This window comes from Protopterus annectens, chromosome 2.part1 (genome assembly GCF_019279795.1).
Source record: "Protopterus annectens isolate FY-2018-M chromosome 2.part1, PAN1.0, whole genome shotgun sequence".
NCBI classification, from domain to species: Eukaryota; Metazoa; Chordata; order Ceratodontiformes; family Protopteridae; genus Protopterus; species Protopterus annectens.
In genome coordinates, this window is record NC_056729.1 from 1,619,462,947 (window position 1) to 1,619,486,946 (window position 24,000).

Sequence of the window (24,000 nt, forward strand, 5' to 3'; positions counted from 1 at the left end):
GGGTTAGCCTGCTTAATTTCTTGACTTTTCTTATGTTTTCAGGTGTAATGTAGCAGATTTACCATGGTTGTTTATCCATGCTCTTAGCTGTGTCACTTTTCTTATTACTTTGCATGGATAACTAAGTAAAAAATAGGCACTTTATTGAGTGCAAAACCCTGAAAGCATTCTTGGGGGCATTCCATTGTTGCATGACATCTCTACCATTGTCCTGAGGACATAGCATTGACCATTACCTTCTCTGCTACCTCTCTGCCCTCTGAGACATAGTGCCATAATGCATTTTTGTCGTGACTTTGTTATTCATTCATTATTTAATTGAGAATCCCATTCCCTGGAGCTCCTGTAGATTTAGCATTGGAGTCTCACTATAGATAACTATCTCAATAGCAGTGTAAAAGGAATGCAGAAAGCAGACAAGCACTGTTTGTAAAGGAAAGTCTGTATTTTGACCAAAGAAGAGTGTGTGTAGAGAATGCTGTTAGAAAGGGAAATGAGTGTGTGTCTTTGCAGAAATTATATCCTTCCTGGTGTTGTACTGATTGTAGTAATAGTGTCTTTCCAAGTAAAGTTCCTGCATATGTGCTGGTTTATAAGTAACTCTGAGAAAACAGTAGGAGAAAACATCTGGCAAGGAAAATGCCTGCCATTAAAACACTTCTCATTCACATCATATCCTTTAAGGAGAAACAGCAATGCTGCAGTATTTGTTCCACAAAGAGATTACAGAGCAGCTGACAGAGAAGTGCTTTACTAAGGGTCACACAGTAGGTGACAGCAGAGAAGTCTGTTCCAGCTTCAAGTTGTTGGTTTTAACCTCTAAACAAAATGTTTACAAATACTTGTCTGTTCATTGTCTAACCTCTGCTTTTGCAGAGATGTGCAAAAATTACAGCTGCACTGAGAAAGAAAGTTTAACATAAGTTTATTTTGAAGGATCTCCTCCTCTTAATATTTAGACTGTGTAATGCAGACTGTTAAAGTAATAGCAAATCTCTTGTATGAGCAAAGCTCTGTTCTGAAAAATAAAACCATGTGACAGTCCTTTTATAAAGGACTTCCTTCAGATTTGTGTAAAGGCTGTTCCATTTCTTCACATGACTTTTATATGAGTGTATTGAGCTTTATATATCAGTTTAGCTGCAGTACCATAGACTTTCTTAGAATCTAGTCTTGAACTTTCTCAGATGCTGTTTGTTCATTCCTTTTGTTGTACCCATTTTGTCCAGTTCAAAGTTAAGCCAATCTCTCTACTTAGTGGTTGCAAAGTGGAACAATTAATCCTGGACAGGATTTTAGTCGTTAGTGGAGTAAACACACACACACACACACACACACACACACACACACACACACACACACACACACACCTATTTATGGGTGTTTTGCAGGCTCACTAATTGACTTAAGGCATGTCTTGGGACATGGACAGTCAGCAGACATATAGAGCCCTCACAAAACACACCCCATCTTGGAGCCTATGCAACATTTTTCTTGTACTTTTACTTTTATTACTGAACTAATGATGAATTTCTCTGTTTTATAAGTTGTACAGCATTATTCCATTGCAAGAGCGTATGTGATAACTGTTGAACATGTATGTTCTAATTTTCAACAGTATCTGTTGCCATTTCTAGTCCAGGTCGTAGCTGAAAAGGGTTTTTGGACCACCCTATTTACCTGGTTAACAATTGGAAAATAAATAAAATGGATCACACTGGATACCCAAACTCCATACCGGAAGCAAAAGTAGCTGTTGTTGGTGCCCCCCGTACATTCCTGCAGAGTCTGCATATCTCCTGGGCTTGGTGTACATGCCTAACTTAAGGGTACACATATCCTGAGCTCAGCTTATATGCATGCTGAGACATGTACATGTTCCAGAATTCGGGTTTGTGCATGCAAGGTTTTATATATGTCCTGATATCGGTGTAATTGTGCTCAGATGAATGGGCATGAACTCCACAGTACATACACACATACATACATAGGTACACATGTATCCTGAGATTGGCATATACACTTAGAAAGTATGAATGTGTTCTTTAGCTCTCCATACATCCTTATGTGGATGTTTATGTCCAAAGCTCACAGCACATGCACACGGGAGCTGTGTATGTGCTTTGTGATGCTTTTTTTTTTTTTTTTTTTTAATAATGTCTGCGGTCCTACCTTGTGGAAAAGCAACTACGCAAAATGTTTGTTCCTTGTTTTTTTTCTTAAATGCATTTTATTGTACAACGTTGAAAGCACTGAGCATGTACAGCACATTTTCAGGTACGACTAAAGGATAGTTCAAGTTACTTCTACAAAATAAGCTTACCACAAAAGTATAACAAGTTAAAAGACAATGGTAGTAAGAAAGAGCAAGTAAAAAGATGCCATCTTGTGCCATATATTGACCACTGTAGTTACTTGTGCTGTACTTCAGCATTTAATGTGAGCCCCTGGATAGCGCACCAGGTGTTGGTTTGACCTAGGCTGTGCTGGAGAATTTGGTAGTCTTGAATGGAGCTGACAGCTGCTCCTAGTTTGGATTTATCCTCAGTCCTGGTTAGCCAGACGTTCGGGGTGCTGTATTTCCAGTCACAGAAGTAGATGTTGAATAAGAGGGTTGATTTCCTTGCAGCTGGAAGAGATGCCACTAACCTTTACAATGCAAGTTTTTGTCCATAAGTGAGTTGGCTGTCGAATGGACTACATGAAATATTTGCCTGGAATTATTTCAGAAGGCCGTGGTGGGCAATGTGTGTATAGATAGCCCCTCATCTAAGGCTTCTACAACCTTGTTAGACTAGTACCCTAGGCTAGGTAGACACAGTCTGCTTTTGCAAATCTAAACTGATTGTATTCTCAGTTATGGAGGTTGCCTGTTATTTTTAATCTGTTTAACAGTGACACAGACTGTGATTTTACAAACAAACTGTGCTTGTAAAAACATATAAGCCTGTAGCTACCAGAGTCTATTGCACTGCCGTTCTTCTGAAGGAGAAATGCCATGTTAATTCAAGTTTCAGATGAATAGTTGAATGAATTTGGATGGTGCAGTGGTGTAGCAGTAGCATTTTCGTCTCGCAGCAAGAGGTTCTCTGGTTCAATTCTTGGCTAGGGGTGCCTTCTGTGTGGTGTCTGCATGTCCTCCCTGCATTCCTGTGGGATTCCTCTGGGTGCTCCAATTTCCTCTCACATTAAAAGACATGCCATCTGGAGTGTTTCTCCCTGGGCCTCCACTGAAAAATGGCTTTGTTCCAAGTCGGACTTTCCTGGTTAAAAAATGTTAAATAATGGTCAGTGAGGAGACTTAAGGTTAAAATAAGTGTGATGGTGTTTGGCTGTGTGGTGCTTGATATGTACAACCAGACTGCCTGGCATATTTTTTGGACCCAAAAAAACAAATTATGTTCTTCGTGTTTCACTGTTAGTCATTACATTTGGGTTATCTGCTCGCAGTAGCCCTCAGTTGGCCTGATTAACAGTCTTGGGTCCTGCATCAGATGCTGTCCCTTCTACCATGACGTCAGGTCATCAGGGGTATAAAACATGCAGCCGATGGCATTACCTCAGTCTTTCTTGCCGCACGGTGCCCGAAGCAGAAGCATTTCACAAGTGCCGGTCGGCCGAATCCTGAAATTTTCATTTTCGAATTTCAGGACCGAAGTCTTCAACTAAAGCTAAGTACCCCGTTAGGGAAACTTTTTTTGCTCCTTACCGATGTCAGTAAAAGTTAATAATTGCATTACTTGTGGAAAGCAAATACCTCACAAAGATTTTCATTCGTACTGTATTCCTTGCCTGGGCCCTGACCACGACGTACCTTGCTGTCAGTTTTGTGCTTTATTTAATCAGCGCACTGTCCGTCGTCTGTATATTTTCGCCTCTAAATATTTCAGTTCTCGGTTTAATTATCCAGAAATGTCGTCTGTTAGCCATCCGACTACCGGAATTCCAAAAAAACGCAAAGATAAAGACAGAGACAGGCCGCCTTGGTCCAGAGCTGCTGAAGACGCTTCTCCTATGCCAGTCGCCAGTACTCAGTGAGGCACTTTCGCAGCCCCTGATACCAGCTACTTCTGATTCGCAGGCCTGTACTGAGACCCATTCGGAGTCCGGTATGCCGCAAGATGCTTCAACTGTGGAACTTGTGGATTTCTCTACCTTGGATGGATCCGGAGTCGTTGTGCAGGCACTGGCTTCTGAGGGTGTATTGAGGCCTACGGACTTGCATATTAAACCAACGCCTCTTTCTTCTTCTTAGACTTAAATCTCGAACCATGCCTAAGAAACCAACACCCAGGCCACATGCTCAGGCCTCTATGCCTAAAAAAAGAAATGATAAGAATGGCTGAAGATCTTATAACTTTAATCAGGGGAAGCCAACCTCCACCTTCTAAGAGACCTAAGGCTGAAGTTGTTTATGAATTGTCAGACCAGGATTCTGATTTTTTTCTGATTCTTCTGATGATCTGGATTTGCCCTTATCTACTTATCAGGATTCTGATGCAGAGGACTCCATTCCCTCTGCTCCCCTCCAGAGAAAATTTATTTTGGTGAAACCTTACATACTCCTAGGGAGCATTTCCATTGGGAAAGACAGGATTTTTCTGATTCAAAAAAGAAGCTTTGGGATTTCTTGCTCCTGCCTCAGCATAGGCCTTTAGCTATACCTCCTGTACTAGACATTGTTGATGATGCCTTTTCAGAATCTAGTCTGGCCCCTGATTCTTTGCCTCCTGCTCCCAGAAAACCTGACTGATATTACAGGGTTCCTGATTCACACATGTTTCTTTTTAAAAATCCTATTGTGGATCCAGAGACTATTTCACAGAGACCCAAGGGCATTAAGGCTTCTACTGCTTAAAAATCCTACCCCTTCTGTTAGAGACTCCACAGTGCTGGATAGATTGGGTAAGAATGTTTACACTTCTGCAACCTTGGCCATTAGGGCTTTAAACTGCCAGTTTCATATGTTAAAGTATCAACAACCTCTTATTGTGTTGCTTAAACAGAAAATGATGTTGATTCCTGACTGTGCTGAAAGTAAAGAATTACAGGATTTCATGCATTCTGCTGAACAGGTTGGTAAACATACTTTGCAATGTGGATTTGATTCATTAGAGGCCTCTTGCAGGGCTGCTTTTACTGGGTCTGTGCTCAGAAGGCATGATTGGCTTAAGGAGCAATTTTTGATTGATCATGTTAAAGCTAAACTTTTGGATGCTCCCTTAAATCAGGACCATCTGTATGGCAAGAAAGCTGAGGAAGTTCTTAAAAAGATGGAAGATAAAGCTAAATCTATGCAAACTGTTAAACATTTCTTGCAAGTTCAGCCTCCTAGATTTAGTAGGCATTGTCCCTCTAAGAATTGGTCCTTTCCAGCCCCTTCCAGGTCTTCTCAAGCCAAACCCAGACACAGCAGAAACCCCAGATTTCAGTCCCAGGGGACACACAAGGCTAAGCAGTGGGGGATTTCTGCACCCAAATCTGGGAGTAGTAAGACTCCCCCCTATTCTGAAAAGGCATCATCATCAACAATGTCTAGTACAGGAGGTATAGCTAAAGGCCTATGCTGTCTCAATGACTTACTTTTAAAACTTCCAAAAACTTCCAAGCACTTCCCAACTGAATGCTTCTTTAGGCGGAAAGATTGGCCTGCAGGCCAAAAACTGGGAACTCATTACCCAGGACAATTGGGTTTTAAATATAGTGTCCCAAGGATACATATTTCACTTCCACACATTACCAACACCAAGCAGGTGGCCAGATCTACCCCCAAATCAGTGGGCAGAGGCCCAAAATCAAGTACTCTCTCTCTTAAGCATGGGGGCTATTCAGTTGTTACCAGACGAGGAAAAGGGACAAGGTTTCTATTCAAGACTTTTCCTGGTACCCAGAAAAAGCAGTACATGGCGTCCTATCCTGGACCTTTCTACTCTGAACACCTTTCTGGTGATTCCAAAATTCAAAATGCTGACTCTTCACCAGCTGCTTCCTATGCTAGGCAAAATATGCAATGTTGGCAACACTAGACTTAAAAGAAGCATGCCTGCACATCCTTATCAGGGAGTCTTGCAGAAGATGCCTACGCTTCAAAGCAGGCTTCATGCACCATCAGTTCTCTGCACTGCCCTTTGGCTTATCTACTGCGCCCAGGGTATTCACAAAGTGCCTAGCTCCAATCATTGCATTTTGCAGGCAAAGAAATATTCAAATATACCCATACCTGGACGATTGTCTAATTCAGGCAGAAAGCCAGGACCTACTTTTGAATCATCTGGTCTTTGTTCAAAGGGTGCTGACTTGACTTGTCTGGGGTACACCATAAACGAAAAGAAATCCCACCTGGTACCTTGTCAACAAATTATATTCCTGGGAGCAAGCTTGAATACAACATCCCAGATGGCTATCCTCATGCCAGAAAAACAGATTCATTTGACAACCTACTTCAAACAAGTGGCCACAAAAACCCAGCTATCTGCAAGGCAAATACTGCAGGCCTTGGGGTTCATGGCCTCCTGCATTCTTCTAATTCCATATGAAGGCTGCATATGAGGAAACTACAATGGTATCTCAAAAGCCAATGGTGTCAACATTCACAGGATCTAGAAGCAATGATTCCTATCATACCTTGCCTACGCCTAGAGTTCCTTTGGTGGGCAAAGGCCTGCCACCAAAACAGGGGACTACCATTCTCACTATCCCCTGCCGCTCAGACCTTAACAACAGACGCATCAGACTATGCATGGGGGGCTCACCTGGCAGGGAAGTGCATTCAGGGCAAATGGAACCCAAGTCAAATGCACCTGCACATAAATCAAAAGGAGATATTAGCTGTACAGAATGCTCAGACAACCTTCAAGGACCACCTTCTTCCAGGACAACTAATGGTAAAGACGGACAACACCACTGTCATGTGGTACATAAACAAGCACACATTCTTACCCCCTCTGCAGACTAGCCATGGCACTGTGGAGCACAGCCTTGAGCTACCAGGTGAATCTACAAGCTCAATTCCTGCCAGAAAACTAAATACACTGGCATACGGACTAAGCAGAAACCTCATGGACCTACACGAGTGGAAACTGGAACCAAGGATTTTCAACATGTTGACAAGCAAATGGGGGAGCCCAGATATAGACCTGTTTGCCTCCCCCCAGAACCATCAATTAGACAAAGTTTGCACAAGAATTCCCCACAAGCTAGCTTGGAAAGTGGATGCTCTATCCTTCAGTTTATGCCTTTCCTCGTCTGCCACTTCTCTCCAAGGTACTACTAAAGATCAAACAGGACAAGCCAATGACGATTTAAATTGCACCAGACTGGCCATGCCAACACTGGTGTACACCCTCTTGCGCAGTGTGTCACGCTTGGCTCCATGGCACCTGCCTCAGACTCCTTCCCTGTTGTCTCAGCAGGAGAACCAGATTCTGCACCCTCAGCTGCAAACCCTGAACCTAGCAGCCTGGCTAATTACCTAATCTTTCCTTTACCATCCCTCAGTAAATCAGTGAATGGATATCATTTTAGAGGCAAGGAGGCCTAGTATTAGAAAATCTTATGCTGCAAAATGGAAAAGATTTTGTGCCTGGAATCAATCTCAAGGGATGAGTGCAGCAGTGCCCAATTTACCTCAGATTCTACAATACTTGACTGAGGTGCGTCATAAGGGATTGTCCTTTTCCTCCATCAAAATTCATGCCTCAGCCATTTCAGCTCATTATAGCACAGAGCCTTCCCTCTTCTCTCACCCACTGCTCAAGCAGTTCTTCAGAGGGGCCAAAAATATAAGTCCACCCAGGAGAGCTGCAACTTCAGCCTGGGACCTTTTTGTCTTTGAGAAACTCACTCTTCCTCCTTTCGAGCCAGCTGCTACTGCAGATTTAAAATTCCTTTCCTGGAAAATGGCTTTCCTTTTAGCAATCACTTCTGCAAGAAGGGTATCTGAATTACAGGCCCTTATGGCAGTGGAGCCTTTCATCATCTTTCATGCGGACAGGTTGTCCCTCAGAACCAGTCCCTCCTTCATGCCTAAGGTGGTACCCAGTGTGGCTCCTAATCAGTCCATTCATTTGCCTACCTTCTTTCCTAACCCACAGAACAAAGGGAAACGGATACTGTACTCCTTAGATGTGCACAGACAACTTATATTCTACTGAGACAGGACTAAAACTCAAAAACTCAAAGGATATCTGAACAACTGCTCGTGGCATTTGCTGCAGGGACAGAGGGGAAAGCTATTTCAAAGCAAACCATTTCAAAATGGATAGGCCACTGCATTCATTTCTACTATAAGCAACATGGAAAACCTATCCCACAGGGAATCAAACCCCATTCAACAGGGCTGCATCTACCTCTACAGCCTTTCTCAGGGGGGTCCCTACCAGGGACATTCTAGAAGCTGCCAACTGGAGTTCTGTACATACTTTCACCAAGCATATTATCATTTGCCAATTTTCTCTAACTCCAGAGCTGGCTTTGCCACTGCAGTCTTGCAGGGCCTTATAGCTTGTCCTAATTCTATTTAAATTCCTCCTCCCAACCTTAACTTTGTGAATCTACCCAAATGTAATGACTGCAACAGTGAAACATGAAGAACATAGTACAGTTGTGTACACTTACCATAAATGTAGATGTTGGAGTGTATTCACGGTTGCAGTCCTGGTTACCCTCCCTCCAGCCCCCTTTCTTCTTTTGGCTATACCTGTACTTTCCCTCCCTATGCTCAAAAAGCTTTTTGGTGCATTTGCCTTTTTGTTGGAGGTATATCCTTATAATTATAGTTTTAATTGCTTCCCATTGGGGGTGGGGGGGCACCTGACATCTGGGGCAAGAAAAACTGAGGTAATGACATCAGCTGCATGTTTTATACCCCTGACGACCTGACGTCATGGAAGAAGGGACAGCATCCAATGCAGGACACAAGACTTTGTTAATCAGGCCGACTAACCCAAATGTAATGACTGCAACGGTGAATAAACAGCATCTACATTTATGGTAAGTGTACACAACTGTACTTTTTTGGTTTTGTAGAGAGCTTCTGTGACTTTGTCTTGGGTGGATTAGTATAGGAAGCTTATAGGACTGTGAGCTTGTATGACTTTTGAGCTAAATTTCTATGCAAGGAAATTCAGTAAAGTTGCAGTGTAAGATGAGGGTATGCTGTATGAAGTAAGATTAGTGCAACTGTTTGTCTTACTTCTGAATTGCTTAATGTAACTATGTAAGGCCTTTTGATTACCCTTTGTATGTGGCTATTAAGTTTGTAACCAGCTTTGCATTCACTTATAGTATGCTTAAGAGTTTTGCTTACAAATTTTAGATTGTTTCTGTAGTGATGAAAAGATGATTTTTTTTGTAAAAGGTCATTTGGCCATTTTTTCTTTTTCTTATATAGTTGATTTCCGCAAGCAGTCTTTTTTTTTTTTTTTTTGCATGACAAGAGGTTCTCCTGTTCGATTCATGGCTGGAGTGCCTTCTGTGTGGAGTCTGCATGTCCTCCCCGTAGTCGAGTGGCCTCCGAAAGACACGTGTGAATGGGCGTGCCTTTGCTGAAGGTTGGGCATCGGGCTGGCAACCCGGCACCATAAAAAATCTACTGCCAATCATTAGCAGACTGGAGTTCCACTGTGGTGACCCCTAACTGGGAAAAGCCGAAAAGACAAACAAACTATTTGCCCGTACTGCCCATCAGACCCTCCCTCTCTTGGTCATTTAGCCTATTGATTCCCAACTGAGAGAGAGCCAACCAAGAGGGATCATCATCCAGGCAGCCATCAGTAGGGGGTGAGTAGTTCAAGTTTTTCCTCCCCATCTCTACTGCAAGCACCTGGCATGGTGCTGATTTAAGGATGTGCATTGGACTGTCCACGAAGGACATCCCTTCACTTAGTAGAGAACATTGCCTTCATGTAACCCTATCCCCCAGCAGCAAAAGCAGTGGTCTGTGTGGTCTGTACCAAGGAGATTGTGCCACCATTTATGCGTCCAAGTGCATGCAAATTCTTGGGAGAAGAAAAAAGATCATGTCCTTTCACCCCCCCCGAGCCTGGGTTGTATTTGAATCCTTGTCACCTAGGCCTCAGTCAAGGCTCTATTATCCCTCTGTGCCATGGAGCCAGACTAAACAGGCTTGCGTTTGATTAATCACAATGTTTGCAGTGGAGGGGACCTGCCTGTTCAGAATGTTTAGTGATGATGAAGCAAAATTTAGAGGAGAATAAGTGAACAAGGTTTGGGTTATGAATGACCTTGTGCACAATTAGTACATGCCATTGTGTTTATCCAGAATATTGGTGATGTATGCCAGTTTTGTTTATTTGGGATATTGGTGAGCAGCAAACAAGTGGCTTTTGAATAATCTTGAAATTCATTTGGGGCTTTGTAGATGGGTTGGCTTACATTAACGGTGAAAGGTGCATTGAAATAAAGAAGTTACGTACTTACCATAGCGTTCCATGTGAGTTGTTCATCTCGCCTTCATTCTTACAGATGGGTTCGGAGCTGATCCTCTGCTCCGAGTCAGCCTACTACAAAGCTCGAGGTCTTCAGATACCTCGAGGCCAAGCCCCTATCCCATGATGCACCTAGAGTTACGTCAGATCTTGTTTGTTGTGTATAATAATACCATATGTCATTCTATCACTCCATAAATGAAAGCTGTAGAAGAGTTGAGCAACCTGGAAGAATCCAGCATCTCGGTCTACGAAAAACCCTGGATGGGGGTAGGAGGGTGGGAAGTAAGAATGAAGGCGAGATGAACAACTCCCATGGAACGTTATGGTAAGTACATAACTTCTTTATGTGAAATTGTTCTATCTCGCCATCCATTCTTACAGATGGGTAGCGTCCCAAGCATCATCTATCTCGGGTGGCTCACGGGAGCAGGTTTTTCAGAACAGTAGACTCAAAGGAGGCTCTGTCAACTTTGTAATGAGTGATAAAGGTATCAGGTCTTCACCAAGTGGCTGCTGCACAAATGTTATCTATAGGAAGTCTGGCAGAAAAGGCAGAGGATGTAGACACTACTCTGGTGGAGTGAGCTTTAATTTTATGTTGTAAGGACATATTAGCAGCTGAATAAGCAAATGTTATCCAGTTAGATAACCACTTAGAGTTGTTTTAGTCACTGGCATACCTTTCCTGGAGTCTGAAAAAGAAACAAAAAGCTGTTCATATTTCCTAAAATGTTTTGTTCTATTCAAGTAAAATCTGAGCTGTCTATGAACATCATGTTTGTGCAGCATATATTCTAAATTGTTGGAGTGATTGTGGAAGAAAACTGGCAAATCAATAATTTGATTAAGATTGGCTTCAGTGCAAACTTTAGGCAAAAAGGAGGGGTTAGTTCGAAGTGAGACTCTGTCAGCATGGAAAATCAAATAAGGAGGCTTAATGGACAAGGCTTGAAGCTGTGACACTCTGCGGGCAGAAGTGATAGCTACTAAAAAGATGGTCTTCCATGACAAAAATTTGAGGTCACATGACGAAGCTGGTTCAGATGGAGGGAGAATAATGCGAGAGCATAAAATTTAGATTCCATGGGGTATAGGGAGATTTCACAGGTGGTCTGAGATGAAAGGTCCCTTTGAGAAGAGCTTTGGATAGTTTGTGTGACAATGTTCAAGCCTTAAAATCCAAGGTGAAAATTAGAAATGGCAGCAAGTTGAACACCAACTGTTGCTGCTGCAGCTCCTTTGTTGAAGATCATGGTCAAGAACTCTAGTATAGTGGCCATGGGGGCTAGGTAGGGATCAATGTTTTGAGAAGCCCATACAGAAAATGTTTTTTATTTGCTAAGGTATAGCTTCCTCGTAGAGGATTTTTGAGAGGATATGAGAATTTGCTTTGTCTAGTTGGAAAGGTTATGGAACCTGGCTATAATGGGAATTGGAGCAGCCAAGCTGTCAGTTTCAGGGACTGAATAGAGGGATGAAGTTCCCCCGACGAGTGCTTCAGAAGATATGGAACTGGGTCTAGAATCCAAGGGTCCTCCAAAAGTTGAAGTCGAAGGAAGGGGAACCAAATCTGACGAGGCCAATGAGGGGCTATTAGAATGATGGTCTTTCCCAGGGCTTTTGCTTTCTGTAGTATCTTGGATATCAGTGGGATTGGTGGGAAATCATAGAGGAGACCAGGAGGCCAATCCTGTATGAGTGTGTCCCTTGGGGCTTCTCCCGGAGGGGGAATCAGGGCAGAGTAGCTTCTGCATTTCGTGTTCATGTGACTGGCGAAAAGGTCGCAGCAAGGCTGGCCCCACCTGCAGAATATCCTGTCCGCTATTTCTTTCTTGAGGGGCCACTCGTGAGGCAACAAAATTGCTCTGCTCAGCTTGTCTATCATGTTGGACTTCCCCGGGATGTGCGCTGCTAACAGCGCTGGGTTGGATGTAGCCCACTGCCATACTCTTAGGGCCTCGCAACAAAGGGAGTAGGACCTGATTCCTCCTTGTTTGTTCAAGTACCAGACCACTGGCATGTTGTCTGTCTGAATCATAATTGTACCCAGAGGAAGAGAGTCCTAGAAGTACTGCAATGCTAAAAGTGCTGCTCTCATTTCTAGGACATAGATATGCAGATGTGTTTCTTGATCGGTCCATGTGCCTTGGGCTGTTCTTCCCTGAAAATACCTCCCCCACACCCTATCAGGGAAACATCCGTGGTCAATGTGGCCGCTGGTGGGGGTAGGACAAAAAGATGACCTGCTGTGACATGAAGAGAGGTCAACCACCACTGAAGATCCTTTTTGCACGAGTTCGTGATCATTATAAGGTGAGACATTGGGAGCTCTTGGTAAGACCACTGAGTGAACAACAGCCATTGCAGAAATCCGCATGTGCATGTGACCCAGAGGTATGGCCAATATTGCAGCTGCCATCATACCTAACAATTTTAGTACTTCTGATGCTGGAACCTTGTTTTTGGTTATCAGATTGTGGACCTGCTGACCGAGTAGTAAGATTCTTTCTACTGGAAGTCTCAGCGTGGTGGTGGTGGTGGTGGTGTCCAACTCTGCTCCGATAAAAACAGTATGTTGCGATGGCAACAAGGCAGATTTTCCTGAGTTTGTTGTAATGCCCAGCTGACTGGAGAGTCAAAGAGTGATGTCCCTGGCTTGAATGAGTTGATGCCTGGTTGTGGCATTGAGGAGCCAATCGTCTAGGTATGGAAACACCTGGAATCCTAAACGTCTCAGGTGAGCCGTGACCACTGCCATGCATTTGCTGAACATTTGCTGCAGTGAAACCAAAGGGCAGGGTAATGATTGGCTCCCAGTCAGAAGCCCAGATTATCCCTGGATGGTCTGGCCATTTTTATGTGGTAGAAGGCATCCTGGAGATCTATCAAGCACATCCAATTGTCTATCCCTAAAAAGGGGAGTATCGACTGAAGCGTGACCATCCAAAACTTCTCTTTCTTGACCGATCTGTTTAGTCTGCTGCGGTCCAATATAGGTCTCCAGTCCCTTGTCTTTTTTGGAACTAAAAGAATCTCAAGTAAGTTCCAGATTCTATCTGGTCTGCTGGGACTGGTTGGATGACTCTTTTTGATAGCAACAATTGGACCTCTATTGTTGCCTGTTCCCTGTAACTGGGTGGAATGTCCGGGATTTTTCTCATCAGTGGAGGGGGTGTGGTGAAGGGAATGAAATATCCTTTGGAAATGATACTTTGTACCCAGTTGTCGTTTGTTATTTTGAGCCAGGTGTCTGGATACAAAGATAAGTGACCTCCGACTGCCTCCAGAGTAGGACATTCGGGCCTCCTTTCAGGAGCGCTGGTAGGGCTTCCCAAAGAAGTGATCTGTCTCCCTGGTTTTGCAGACCCCCTCTGCTGCGAGGGCGGCGTCTTCCATTATTGCCCCCTCCTCTGCCCCTGGAGGGGGTTCACCACGTGTGTCCTGAAAGGCTCCTTGGGCTCTTCAGAACCACATCTTCCCTCCCCTTTGACCCTTGGGGTAGGGTCTGGTAGGGGTGGAAAAACAGACTGTGGCAAACAAGAGTCTTTCCTTCCTACTCACACCTGGTCAAAGTTTCCTTAACTTTGGGCCAGAAAAGGGACGAGCCATCAAAAGGGGTATTTACAAAGGATGACTTGAAGGGTTCCATGAAGGAACACAAGCGCATCCAGGAGTGTCTCCTAAGAGCAATTCCTGTACATGCTGCCCTGCTTGTTCCATCAGCTGCATACAAAATGAGGCGCATAGACAAGTTAACTATGGAGTTGAGGGTAGCAAGCTGGGAGGCAACTTTATCTGAAGCTCCTGCAGCTACTGTACCCTGAAGAGCATCTCCCAGCTCTTTAAGGAGATCTCTTTGCAGTCTAGTAAAATGGGTTAGATAGTTGAGCAAACGGATTGCAAATGTCGCTGAACTGTAAATGCGCTTCCCATATCTATCCATGATCCTAGAATCTCTGTTAGGAGGATGGATAGAAGAGGAAGTTTATGAAATTTCCTTTTTGGTGGCTGCCGCCACCAGCATGGCATCAATTGGCACACCCTTTGTCAGAAAAGATTTGTCCTGGGGAGCAGAGATAAATTTATTGGGCCTTCTGAGGACAAGTTCCATGGTGTCCGGAGACTCCCATGCCCTTCGTGAGACCAGCTGCATAAGCTTATCGAAGGACGGAGACACCCAAGAGGTGGAGGGCTGAGACCCGAAAGCCTTCAGGAGAACCGAATCATCTTCAGTAGGGTTGGTGGACTGCCAGTCATCCCTCTGCCTAAATATTTCTAATATCTCAGCAAATGAGATATCCTCAGAGGGTGGGACCATGGGGACCCTTCTGATTCATCCAAGTTGGGATCAGATGTCAGGGACTCCTGTGGGGAGTCTAGATGCTTCTTCTTACAAATTGTCTTCCTGGGAATCTCATCAGTGGGGGGCTTCTGGTGAGGTCACGGAAGAACAGGGGCCACCAAGTGGGGCTTCCTGAAACTCTGGGTTTCTACACCTGGCAAGGATCTGTGAAACAGAAGCAGACACAGGTGCTTTAGGGGCGGAAGTAGCCAGACCTGAAGTCGAAGATGTCTTAGGAGACATAACTCTCCTCATGGCTTTGAAGGTACCTCTGCTCCGATGTGAAGGGACTGACGGATCCAAGGAAACCGTCGATACCCCTGGCACCAGGACAGCAAGAGCCGTGCTCATCCGAGCCGAAGCCCCGAGAGGCAGAGTTGGAACTGACAAGTCAGTCCGACTATCCTCCCCAGACCCGACCAAAGAGTGAGGGCTCCTAGATTTCTCAATTGGCACCGAGGATATCAGAGTAAACAGAGCCAAAGACACTGGAGCAGGCATCTGCTCCGAAGGTTCCACAATCAACAAGTCCAACTCCTCTGGCTCCGAAGGACCATCAACTAATTCTAACCCTATCATTACTAACCCCCCTACTCAACAAAATGTCCCTCATTCTCATTTCAGCCCATACACACTGACACCATTAAGAAACTGCTACAAAAACTTAAAACCCTGCTCTACTTCAGCTGATAGTCTCCCCCCCCCCCATACTACCTCAAACTATCTGCTAACTCAGTCGCCTACCCAATCAGTATCCTTATAAATAGGTCTTTATCCAAATCAGAAACACCTACCATATGGAAACAATCTCACATCACCCCACTCATAAAGGAGGTGATTGTTTTGATCCATCCAGTTTCCGTCCTATATCCATCTTGTCACCCATATCCAAAATTCTTGAGCGTTATCCATCAGCAGGTAATGCAATATCTGTTGCAAAACAATCTTTTAACCAAAACAGCACAGCTACAGCCCTATTATCTTTTACAGACACCGTAAGCAAGGCCAGACATGCAGGATGCTATACAGCTTCAGTATTCCTGTCTCTCTCCAAGACCTTTGACACAGTGACTCACCCCTTACTTTTGAACACACTGTCTAACTTAGGCTTCTCATATAACACAGTAAAATGGTTTCAGAGCTACCTCAAGGATCGTAAACAAGCAATGAAATGGTCCAGCAAATGAAATGGTCCAACTAACTCTCACCCTTTCTCCACAACCCTACTGGAGTCCCCCAAGGCTCCATCGTAGGACCCCTTCTCTTCAACATTTTCACAAACAACCTTCATACTGCCTCTCACCCTGGGACCCTCATTGAGTACACTGATGATTCTACCATAATCTGCTGTGCTCAGTCACTACCAGAACTACTCTCAAAAGCTCAGCAATCCTTTACAGCAGTCGAATCCTGGCTAAGAAATCCCTAACTCCTTCTTAATCCAAAGAAGATAAAACTAGTACTCTTTCATCCCCAAAACACCTCCCTTGTCACTGATCATTTCAATTCACTATCCTTGCATCTGACAACACTGCCATAGAAATAGTGCAGAAAACTAAACTTCTAGGTGTTATCATTGACAATAAACTTTAATTTGACCCCCATATACAGCAAAATATAAGGAAAACTCATCAAAAACTGGGACTCTTATGTAGAAACAAACATTTAATTACCACAGCAACCAAAACTTTCCTTAAAAACAAACATTTTTACTTCCCTATCTCCTTTATGGTGCCCCTGTCTTAACTAGCTTACAAAATTCTACCCTAAGCATGTTGGAATAGTGCTACAACAAAGTTGCAAAGTTTGCCACAAACTCTGAATATCACACACACCACTGTAAACCACTGTTAGAATTAAACTGGCAACCAACTTGCCTTTATTCAGCTGTCCGCCTTCCACAACCTTATTTTCAAGCCTACTGCCTGCCCCTACACTAGCCAATCTAGTCACACCTTACACACCAAATTGATCCCTACAATCAGAAGACAAAAATCTCTTAGCTGTTTCAAAACCCACAAGAAAACCTGGTCACTCTCTGTATTCATACTCTGTCTCTATACATTGGAATTCACTATATCTAGCTACTAGGTCTATGCCTGGCCTAACCTATTTCAAAGCCTCGTTAAAAAATCATCTCAAAAATACATGGCTCTGCTCCTGCATAACGCCTGCCTAATGCTCAGGTCTTCCTCTTCTGTCACATTTCAATCCCTCACAGACTGCAAGATCCTAAGGCTCTTCTAACTCCTTCTCTGCTTCTATACCATATCCTTAAGCTACTGCTCAGGCATTAATCCTTCTATTCTTTTTAACTCTCTCGCTATATGTCTGTATCACTAACTTTCTGCCTGCTATTTTTTCAAGTGAAACTAACATTGTTTTGTATGTACTATAACAGTCAATGTCACACTTTGCACTATCTACATACTTTTTATTTTGACACCATCTACGTCATGTATTATGAGAGTGACTGTTATCTGTAATGTTTTAACTGTATAGAACTGTCTAGATGTGTAGAAATATTACATCTTGTAACAGTTTGTTCTTTCACTTTATTTTTTGTATAGTATTTCTAATGTAATCGTTATTGTATTGGATTATGCTGTGTTTGTATTGCACTGTATGTGGAGCTTTTCTCCCCGGGCCTCTGCTGAAAACGGGTTTTGTAGACCCAGTCAGACCACCCCGGTAAACAAATGACAAATAAATAAATAAAAATGTAAAAAGGGGAAGAGTTACCATATACACTTACATTTATCTTGTGAGTAAAATGCATTGCAGTTAAATGGTATATTTAATGTGGTTTAGGGTTATATATTTTATGCACATTTTTTTCTCCCAGAATGTCTTTTTTTTTTTTCCTGCCTGAAGGCTATCATTTAATTCTTTCCTGTTATAATGTAGTAATGTTATAGCAAACGTGGCAAGAACTTTTTGTCTTCTTAAAGGTGTATATGGCTAGGGATTTTATGGTTTCTGTGATCACTTGCATAGTATTATTCCTGTTTTCCTATAGACTCCAGAAAAATACAATGCCCTTTTGTGGAAGGGGGTACATTCTGGAATTTGGCATAGAATTTCAAAAATCCAGGCTGTGACTATGTACCTGAGCTTTCATATTTATGGTCCTGTGTGACCATTGACTTTTTTGTCTTATTCTGTAGTGTTTAATCACTGCATCTGTAAGTTTTAGTGAAACTTTTCCTACCCCTTCCAACTGCAGAAATATAGACTAATTCATGTATCACCCCTGGCTAAGAAAAGTTTGCTAGTTATTTTAGGAGTCTTTCCAGTAGTTTGTTTGCATTCTGCATGCATTTGTTTGTTTCTCTGGGAAACTGATTTTCATTTTGCTTGCTCGAGGGAAGAGTTACAAAATGAAGCCAAAAAAGGCCGCATGTAATGTTGGCAAAGCAACAAAGCTGTATTAGCTACTTTAAGTGTAGAAAAGTTGATGCCCAAGTGTAAGGCTATTGCTTAACATGTCCGAAGAAAAAGTTAGTTGGCTGCAGCTGCTATACAAAATTTGATAGATGCACCTTTAAAAAGATTCTTGGTTTCATTCAGTGTTTGGTGGTAACCTTTAGTTCAACGTCATTTTAAGCAGATATAAATGTCATGCATTATTGACTGTGTTCCCAAAAGGGAGAGGCAAGAAAATTATTTAGATACAGGGAAAAAATTGTAAGTGTATCTAAACGAAAGCAACAGAACATGTGCGAGTTGGAACAGGTGCAAAGCAGCACTGTGCCCCACAAAATTATCTGCCATTTGTGAAAAGTCAGTACTGCACTTTGCTGTGTAGTTGCCACCAGGAATTGACCATTAGTTAGAGACAAGTAAGCATTGTACGTCTGGGAAGACTGAGGACCTTTTTTAATGTGACTTGCCAGTAGTAGTACTTGTGGTTCAGTGCTTCGGAAAGAACGGTCTAAGAAATGTGAAGACCCCTGCTTGCACTGCCATTTGAACACCACTGTTTAATTACAAGTCGCCCTGAGAGCATTCTTTGTAAGTCATGGAAAAGTAGTTAAACAGAAGCAACAGTCCTTGGAAATAGTAGCCTGAACATAGGTCAGTGCAGATGGCTAAGGAATAGTAAAGGAAAGAATAAAATGAAAGCAGCGAGGTAGTAAAGTAAAATGTATTGGTTTAAAGCTGCAGCAACAGTATTACAAAAATGTCTTGTGAGTCATTACTGAAAACAAGCAGCTGTGGTATTTCTGTAACCAGACATTGCAGACTGCATATTTTGTGTGTGAACATCTGCGTTCTGTGTAATGAGTGTTTGGAGCAAGCTTCATACTGTAATTTAAAGAGCTGTGCTGGTTTCTTTCCAAAGGCTGGTGATGTAATGTGTCTCTTTAATTCTCTTTGCAGGATGAGAGCCTCGGCAACCTGATCCATCAGACAGAATCCTTCTTCCGAACTCGGGACAAAGAATACCAAGAAACAATAGGCCAGATTGAGGTAAGGATGTTTAACCTGAACACTGCCCCATCCCTAGGGCAACAGGGGTATATATGATATTGTATCACATTTTCTGCAGCAATAGTTGTATGAACAATGCAACACTCTTCCCCCTCCCTCCTGTCTGTTCCACTTTAGAGCTAGTGCTGTAGGCAGCAGAGTTTCTTATCTTATACTCTGTAGAGAATTTAAGTGGGATTCCATTGTATGCCTCACCTGCTAAATTCTATTAAAGAAAACTGGAAACAGGAGTAGAGACTGTCGTGTTCCGTGAGGCACTGTCATGACAGGGCAGCAGGCTAGAATAATTTCTATTGATAACTCTCCTTATAGTGATGAAAGATGGAAGCTGTAACATACTGATTGTGTTCAGGCATAAAGGAGCATAGTAAGACAGGATGCATTGGTAAGGTATGAAAAAACATAATCTTATACCCCCCCCCTATTTTCTGTGTTATCGATAAAGTCCATCATTCCTGTAAGGCTTTTTCTCATAGTGTCCATTTCAGAATCCAGGCCGTCTGTTAAGAAGCAAAGTAGAGAGGGGTAATCATTACATTATTCTGGTTTTGGTTATCCTCCCTTTCATGGTGTATTAGGCCATCAGGCTTCTGTTTGGGGTGCTGATTACATCATCTGCAAGTTTGGAATGTGCGTAATGGAGCCTTTCAGCAATAGAGGAGCCTTCATTATGAATTTTTGCTGGGGGCAAACATGATACTTCTGATTTGGGGTTCTCACTTAGGCCTATTCAAGGAACCTCAAATTAATCCTTGGTGTCACACTGATTACAGACATATGCATACAGTCATGTAGATGGGCCTTATTCAATTTCAGTCTGCCTACTTATTTTAACAAATGTGCTTTAATTACTATTGATGGTTAAAGCTGCTTGGCCCTCACAGTCCATCCTGTTTAGCTACTGAGTTTTGAAAAACGTTGTTCCATTTCCAGCTTTAACTTCCATTTTAGTTACTTATGGGTCTGTCCTTCTTTGCATAACCCTTTTTGCCTTTCCTTTTCGGTTTTCCTTAGTTTGCCGTTACATTTTCATAGGTTCATAGGTTCATACTAGGCTATCTGCCCAAGGGCATTTATAAGCCTAGCCCATAGTTATGTGGCTTTCGCCACCCCTTTAGTTTGAATAAAACTATGCCTATTATTTTGCTGTGCCTCTGTCAAGCAGTGACACTGAAGTAATCCCTGGGGTATATCTGCGATCTCCCATCCATTGGTCAAGATTCCTCTTGAACAAGGCCAGCGAGGTGCTCTGCCTCACATGTACTGGGATTTTGTTCCACAGCATAGGGAGTCTCTGGGTGATGAATCTGTCCCTCCAGCACGTTCTATTAATAACCGTGTCAAGGTTTAAGTCTCCTGCCCTTGTGGTTCTGAGGGATCTAGATTTTTTGAGGTGAAGCATATTCATCAAATCTGGGTTTGACATGGCCTTATATGTCAGGCACAGGTCACCTCTGAGCAAGCGGTATGAGACTGAATAGAGCTGGAGTTCTTTCAGTCGGGCAGCATAAGACATATGAGACCCTTTATCCTTTTGGTGAGGAACTTTTGGGGCCTTTCCAGCTGCTGCAGGTGTCGGGTCAGATACATTCTGAATGGGGCATTGTACTCAATCATAGGTCTAATGAGTGATGAGTACAGGGGGACGATGACCTCCCTTGATCTAGATGTGAATCCCTTCATGATCAGGTGGGCAATGTAGAAGGTTTTCCTAACTACTTTAGCAACATGAGTGTCAAGCGAAGGCTACTGTCAACCTGGGTCCCCAGATCCCTGATGACTTCTTCTGTGCTCAGTGGATTGCCACCTATATGGTAGCTAGGGGTAACCTTGTTTTTCCCGAAGGGTATGACTATGCATTTCTTGGCGTTTAACTTTAGGCCATGGCTCTGGCACCAGTTATCCGTTTCTGTAAGGCCCTTCTGAAGGATATCTGTGTCAGATGTGTTTTCGACTATGGCGCCCAGTTTGCAGTCATCTGCAAACCTTGTCAGCCATAACCCTCCTGTGTTTGCTTGTACTTCAGAAAAGTAGATGCCGAACAAGAGTGGACTCAGGACTGAGCCCTGTGGGACACCACTTGTGACAGGCTTTGAGTCTGACATGGCTCCAGCAACTCTGACCCTGTGGGTTCTGTCACTTAGCCAGTTTGCAACCCATCTTGTGATGTATGGGTTTACATTCAAGCTGATGAGTTTTTCGATGATACCTGAGTGGGGTATTGTGTGAAGGCCTTTGCCAGGTCGAGGTAGGCTGTATGGACTGCCTTTCCCTCATCAATGGCCTTGGTGACTGTCTCGAAAAAGTCAACCAAGTTTAAAAGGCATGATCTGCCTTTGACAAAGCCAAACTGGGTTGGATCCAAAGTCTGCAAGTTCCCTATGTCTTTATTTATGAGTTCCATTACGATCCTCTCCATGGCTTTGCAGATAAGGCTTGTCAAGCTAATGGGACGGTAATTTCAGGGTCGGTGGAGGCACCGCCCTTGTGAAGTGGGACCACAGTCGCCGTGCGCCACTCCTTGGAGTGCGTATCCTGAGGTGAGGCTAAGATTAAACAGCTGTCCTAACTGCGGGTTTAATTCCTCATTGAGTTCGTGGAGCACACAGCCGGGGACACCATCCGGTCCCATGGATGCTGTGCTTTTTGGCTTGGTGCGAGCAGTTCTCACCTGGGCGTTGGAGATGTTTGGGGGCTACAATCCGCTGGTATAGATATCTCTCCTTTTGGGGGGGGGAGAAGTTTGCACTGAACCTGTCAGCCAGTATGTTGGCAATGTGTGTAGGTTCAGCAATCTTCACATCATTTTGAACTAATTCTGAGCATATCTGGGAGTTTCCTCCTAGGTTTCTAACATAGCTAAAGAAGGCCTTATGATTGTCTTTTGAGTTCTTGGCGATTTTTCTCTCAAAATTTGCCTTGGATGATTTTATTAGAGCTCTTAGTTTTTTACTTATAATGATCAAAGGTGTCTTACCTTTCAAGGATTTTGCTCTATCTTGTAGTAGCTTCCTCCTTTTGTTGTAGAGCTTGTTTATGGCTGGGGTCCACCAGACTGGACGCTTGCCTTTGGTACAAAGAGTCTTAGTTTTGTTTGGGATTGCCTGATCCATGCAGTCCTGTAGGTGCTGGTAGAAGGCATTTGTAAGTGATTCAGCAGTTTGAGTAATGTTTACCACTGGCTCAGGGGCCTTAAAGGAGACCACACTAGTTTTTAGAAGTGTGAAGTCGGCTTTTGAGAAGTTTTTCACTATGGTCTTTTCTATTTCAGGTGGGGGCGGGATGAGGACCTCCAGCGAGATTAGTTTATGATCTGATCTCACCAGTGAGGGGTATACTTCCGGTGTTGAACATTGTGATCCCATGTTTGTGATGATGAGATCAAGTATGTTTTCTCCTCTTGTGGGGATGGTGACTAGTTGTTCCATGGCATTTGAGTTTATGAACTCCAGGAACCTTTGGGCTAGAGTGTTTGGGCTTGAGTAGTGTTCCCAGTCTATATTAGGGTAGTTGAAATCACCTAGTATGATGGTGTTTGGAGATACATTTATCCCCTCCAATGTTTTCAGGAAGGCCATGTGAGGTTCCTGAGTTTGAGAGGGTGGCCTGTAACATGCTACAAATTGCAGAGCAGTCTTGCCTATGGTTAATTGCACCTGGATGGTCTCCGATGCATCGTCGCGTTGCCACCAACCTTGAGGTGTGGGTGTCCTTTATGAATATGGACACCCCCCCTCCTTTCTTGGTGTTGTCCGGATTTTGGGGCCAGAACGCATGATATGAGGTGAAACCTGATAGTGCTGGGGTGCTCTCAGGAGCCTTGAACCAGGTTTCTGTCACAGCACAGACATCGATGTTCTCCATACTGAGAAGGGCCTCGAGTGTGTGCATCTTGAGATTGAGACTTCTGGCATTGAGCAGCATTACCCTTAGTTTTTTTCCTTTTTTGTGTTCTAGGGTGGTAGGTTTAGAATTTGAGCCTTGCCTAAAAAAGGCACTATGGGGGTGGCAAGAGCCTTTGCCAATATCCGGAAGCCTAGGGGTGACAGGTGCAAGCCGTCCCTTGCGAAGCAGCGTGGCCTGTCCAGCATGTCATCCCAGGCAGACAGACATTTTACTCCTTGAAATTAGTTTTCCTTTTTGCTGTCTAAGCTGAATTTCTGTATTTCTGTATTTATGTACAAGATATAGTGACTGCTGTGCTGTTTAGGTGAAGCTGTCCTCTGGAAAATCTCAGCCTTTTTTTTCTTCATTTTTTAGGTTTACATATGTTACAAAAGTAGCATCTGAAATTGCAATGCCACTGTTCTGTTCAGAGACATCCATTGTGCATGATTGTCTCTCTCTAATTCCCTTAGAGTTAGATTAGGCAGACATGAAGTGCCGTGACTAGAAAGAAGCAGGCTTGCAGTTCATTGTCTTAACAGAACAAGGGTGAAATACTTTCTTTTCATTTTAAACAATGCATCTGTGCAGTTAGTAACCACAAGTTTTTCTAACACTGAGTTTACGTGACTTGCTTGTCACAACTACACTGCTGTGCTTGGGAGAGGTGTTTTTATGTTTTTCTTTGCCTTGCCATTGTGTCTTGAAACACAGTCAGTAGCTACTTAACCTGTTGCCTGTGGCATTTCCTGCTGGGAGAGTCCTGGTATAGGGTAGGTTTTACCTGATGAGCAGGAGCTTACTGATCACAAATGACCTATAAATGTG

At 43.4% G+C, this 24,000-nt stretch overlaps 1 protein-coding gene across 5 annotated transcripts in view; it reads left to right on the forward strand.

Moving 5' to 3' along the window:
* LOC122794558 (intermediate filament family orphan 2-like) overlaps positions 1-24,000 on the forward strand; it is a 338,280-nt gene that overhangs the window by 265,403 nt on the left and 48,877 nt on the right. For all 5 annotated transcript variants that reach the window (XM_044063048.1, XM_044063051.1, XM_044063047.1 and 2 more), the window contains one exon: positions 19,177-19,266. In XM_044063048.1, coding sequence (XP_043918983.1) covers positions 19,177-19,266 — 90 coding nt within the window. The remainder of the gene's footprint in view (positions 1-19,176; positions 19,267-24,000) is intronic.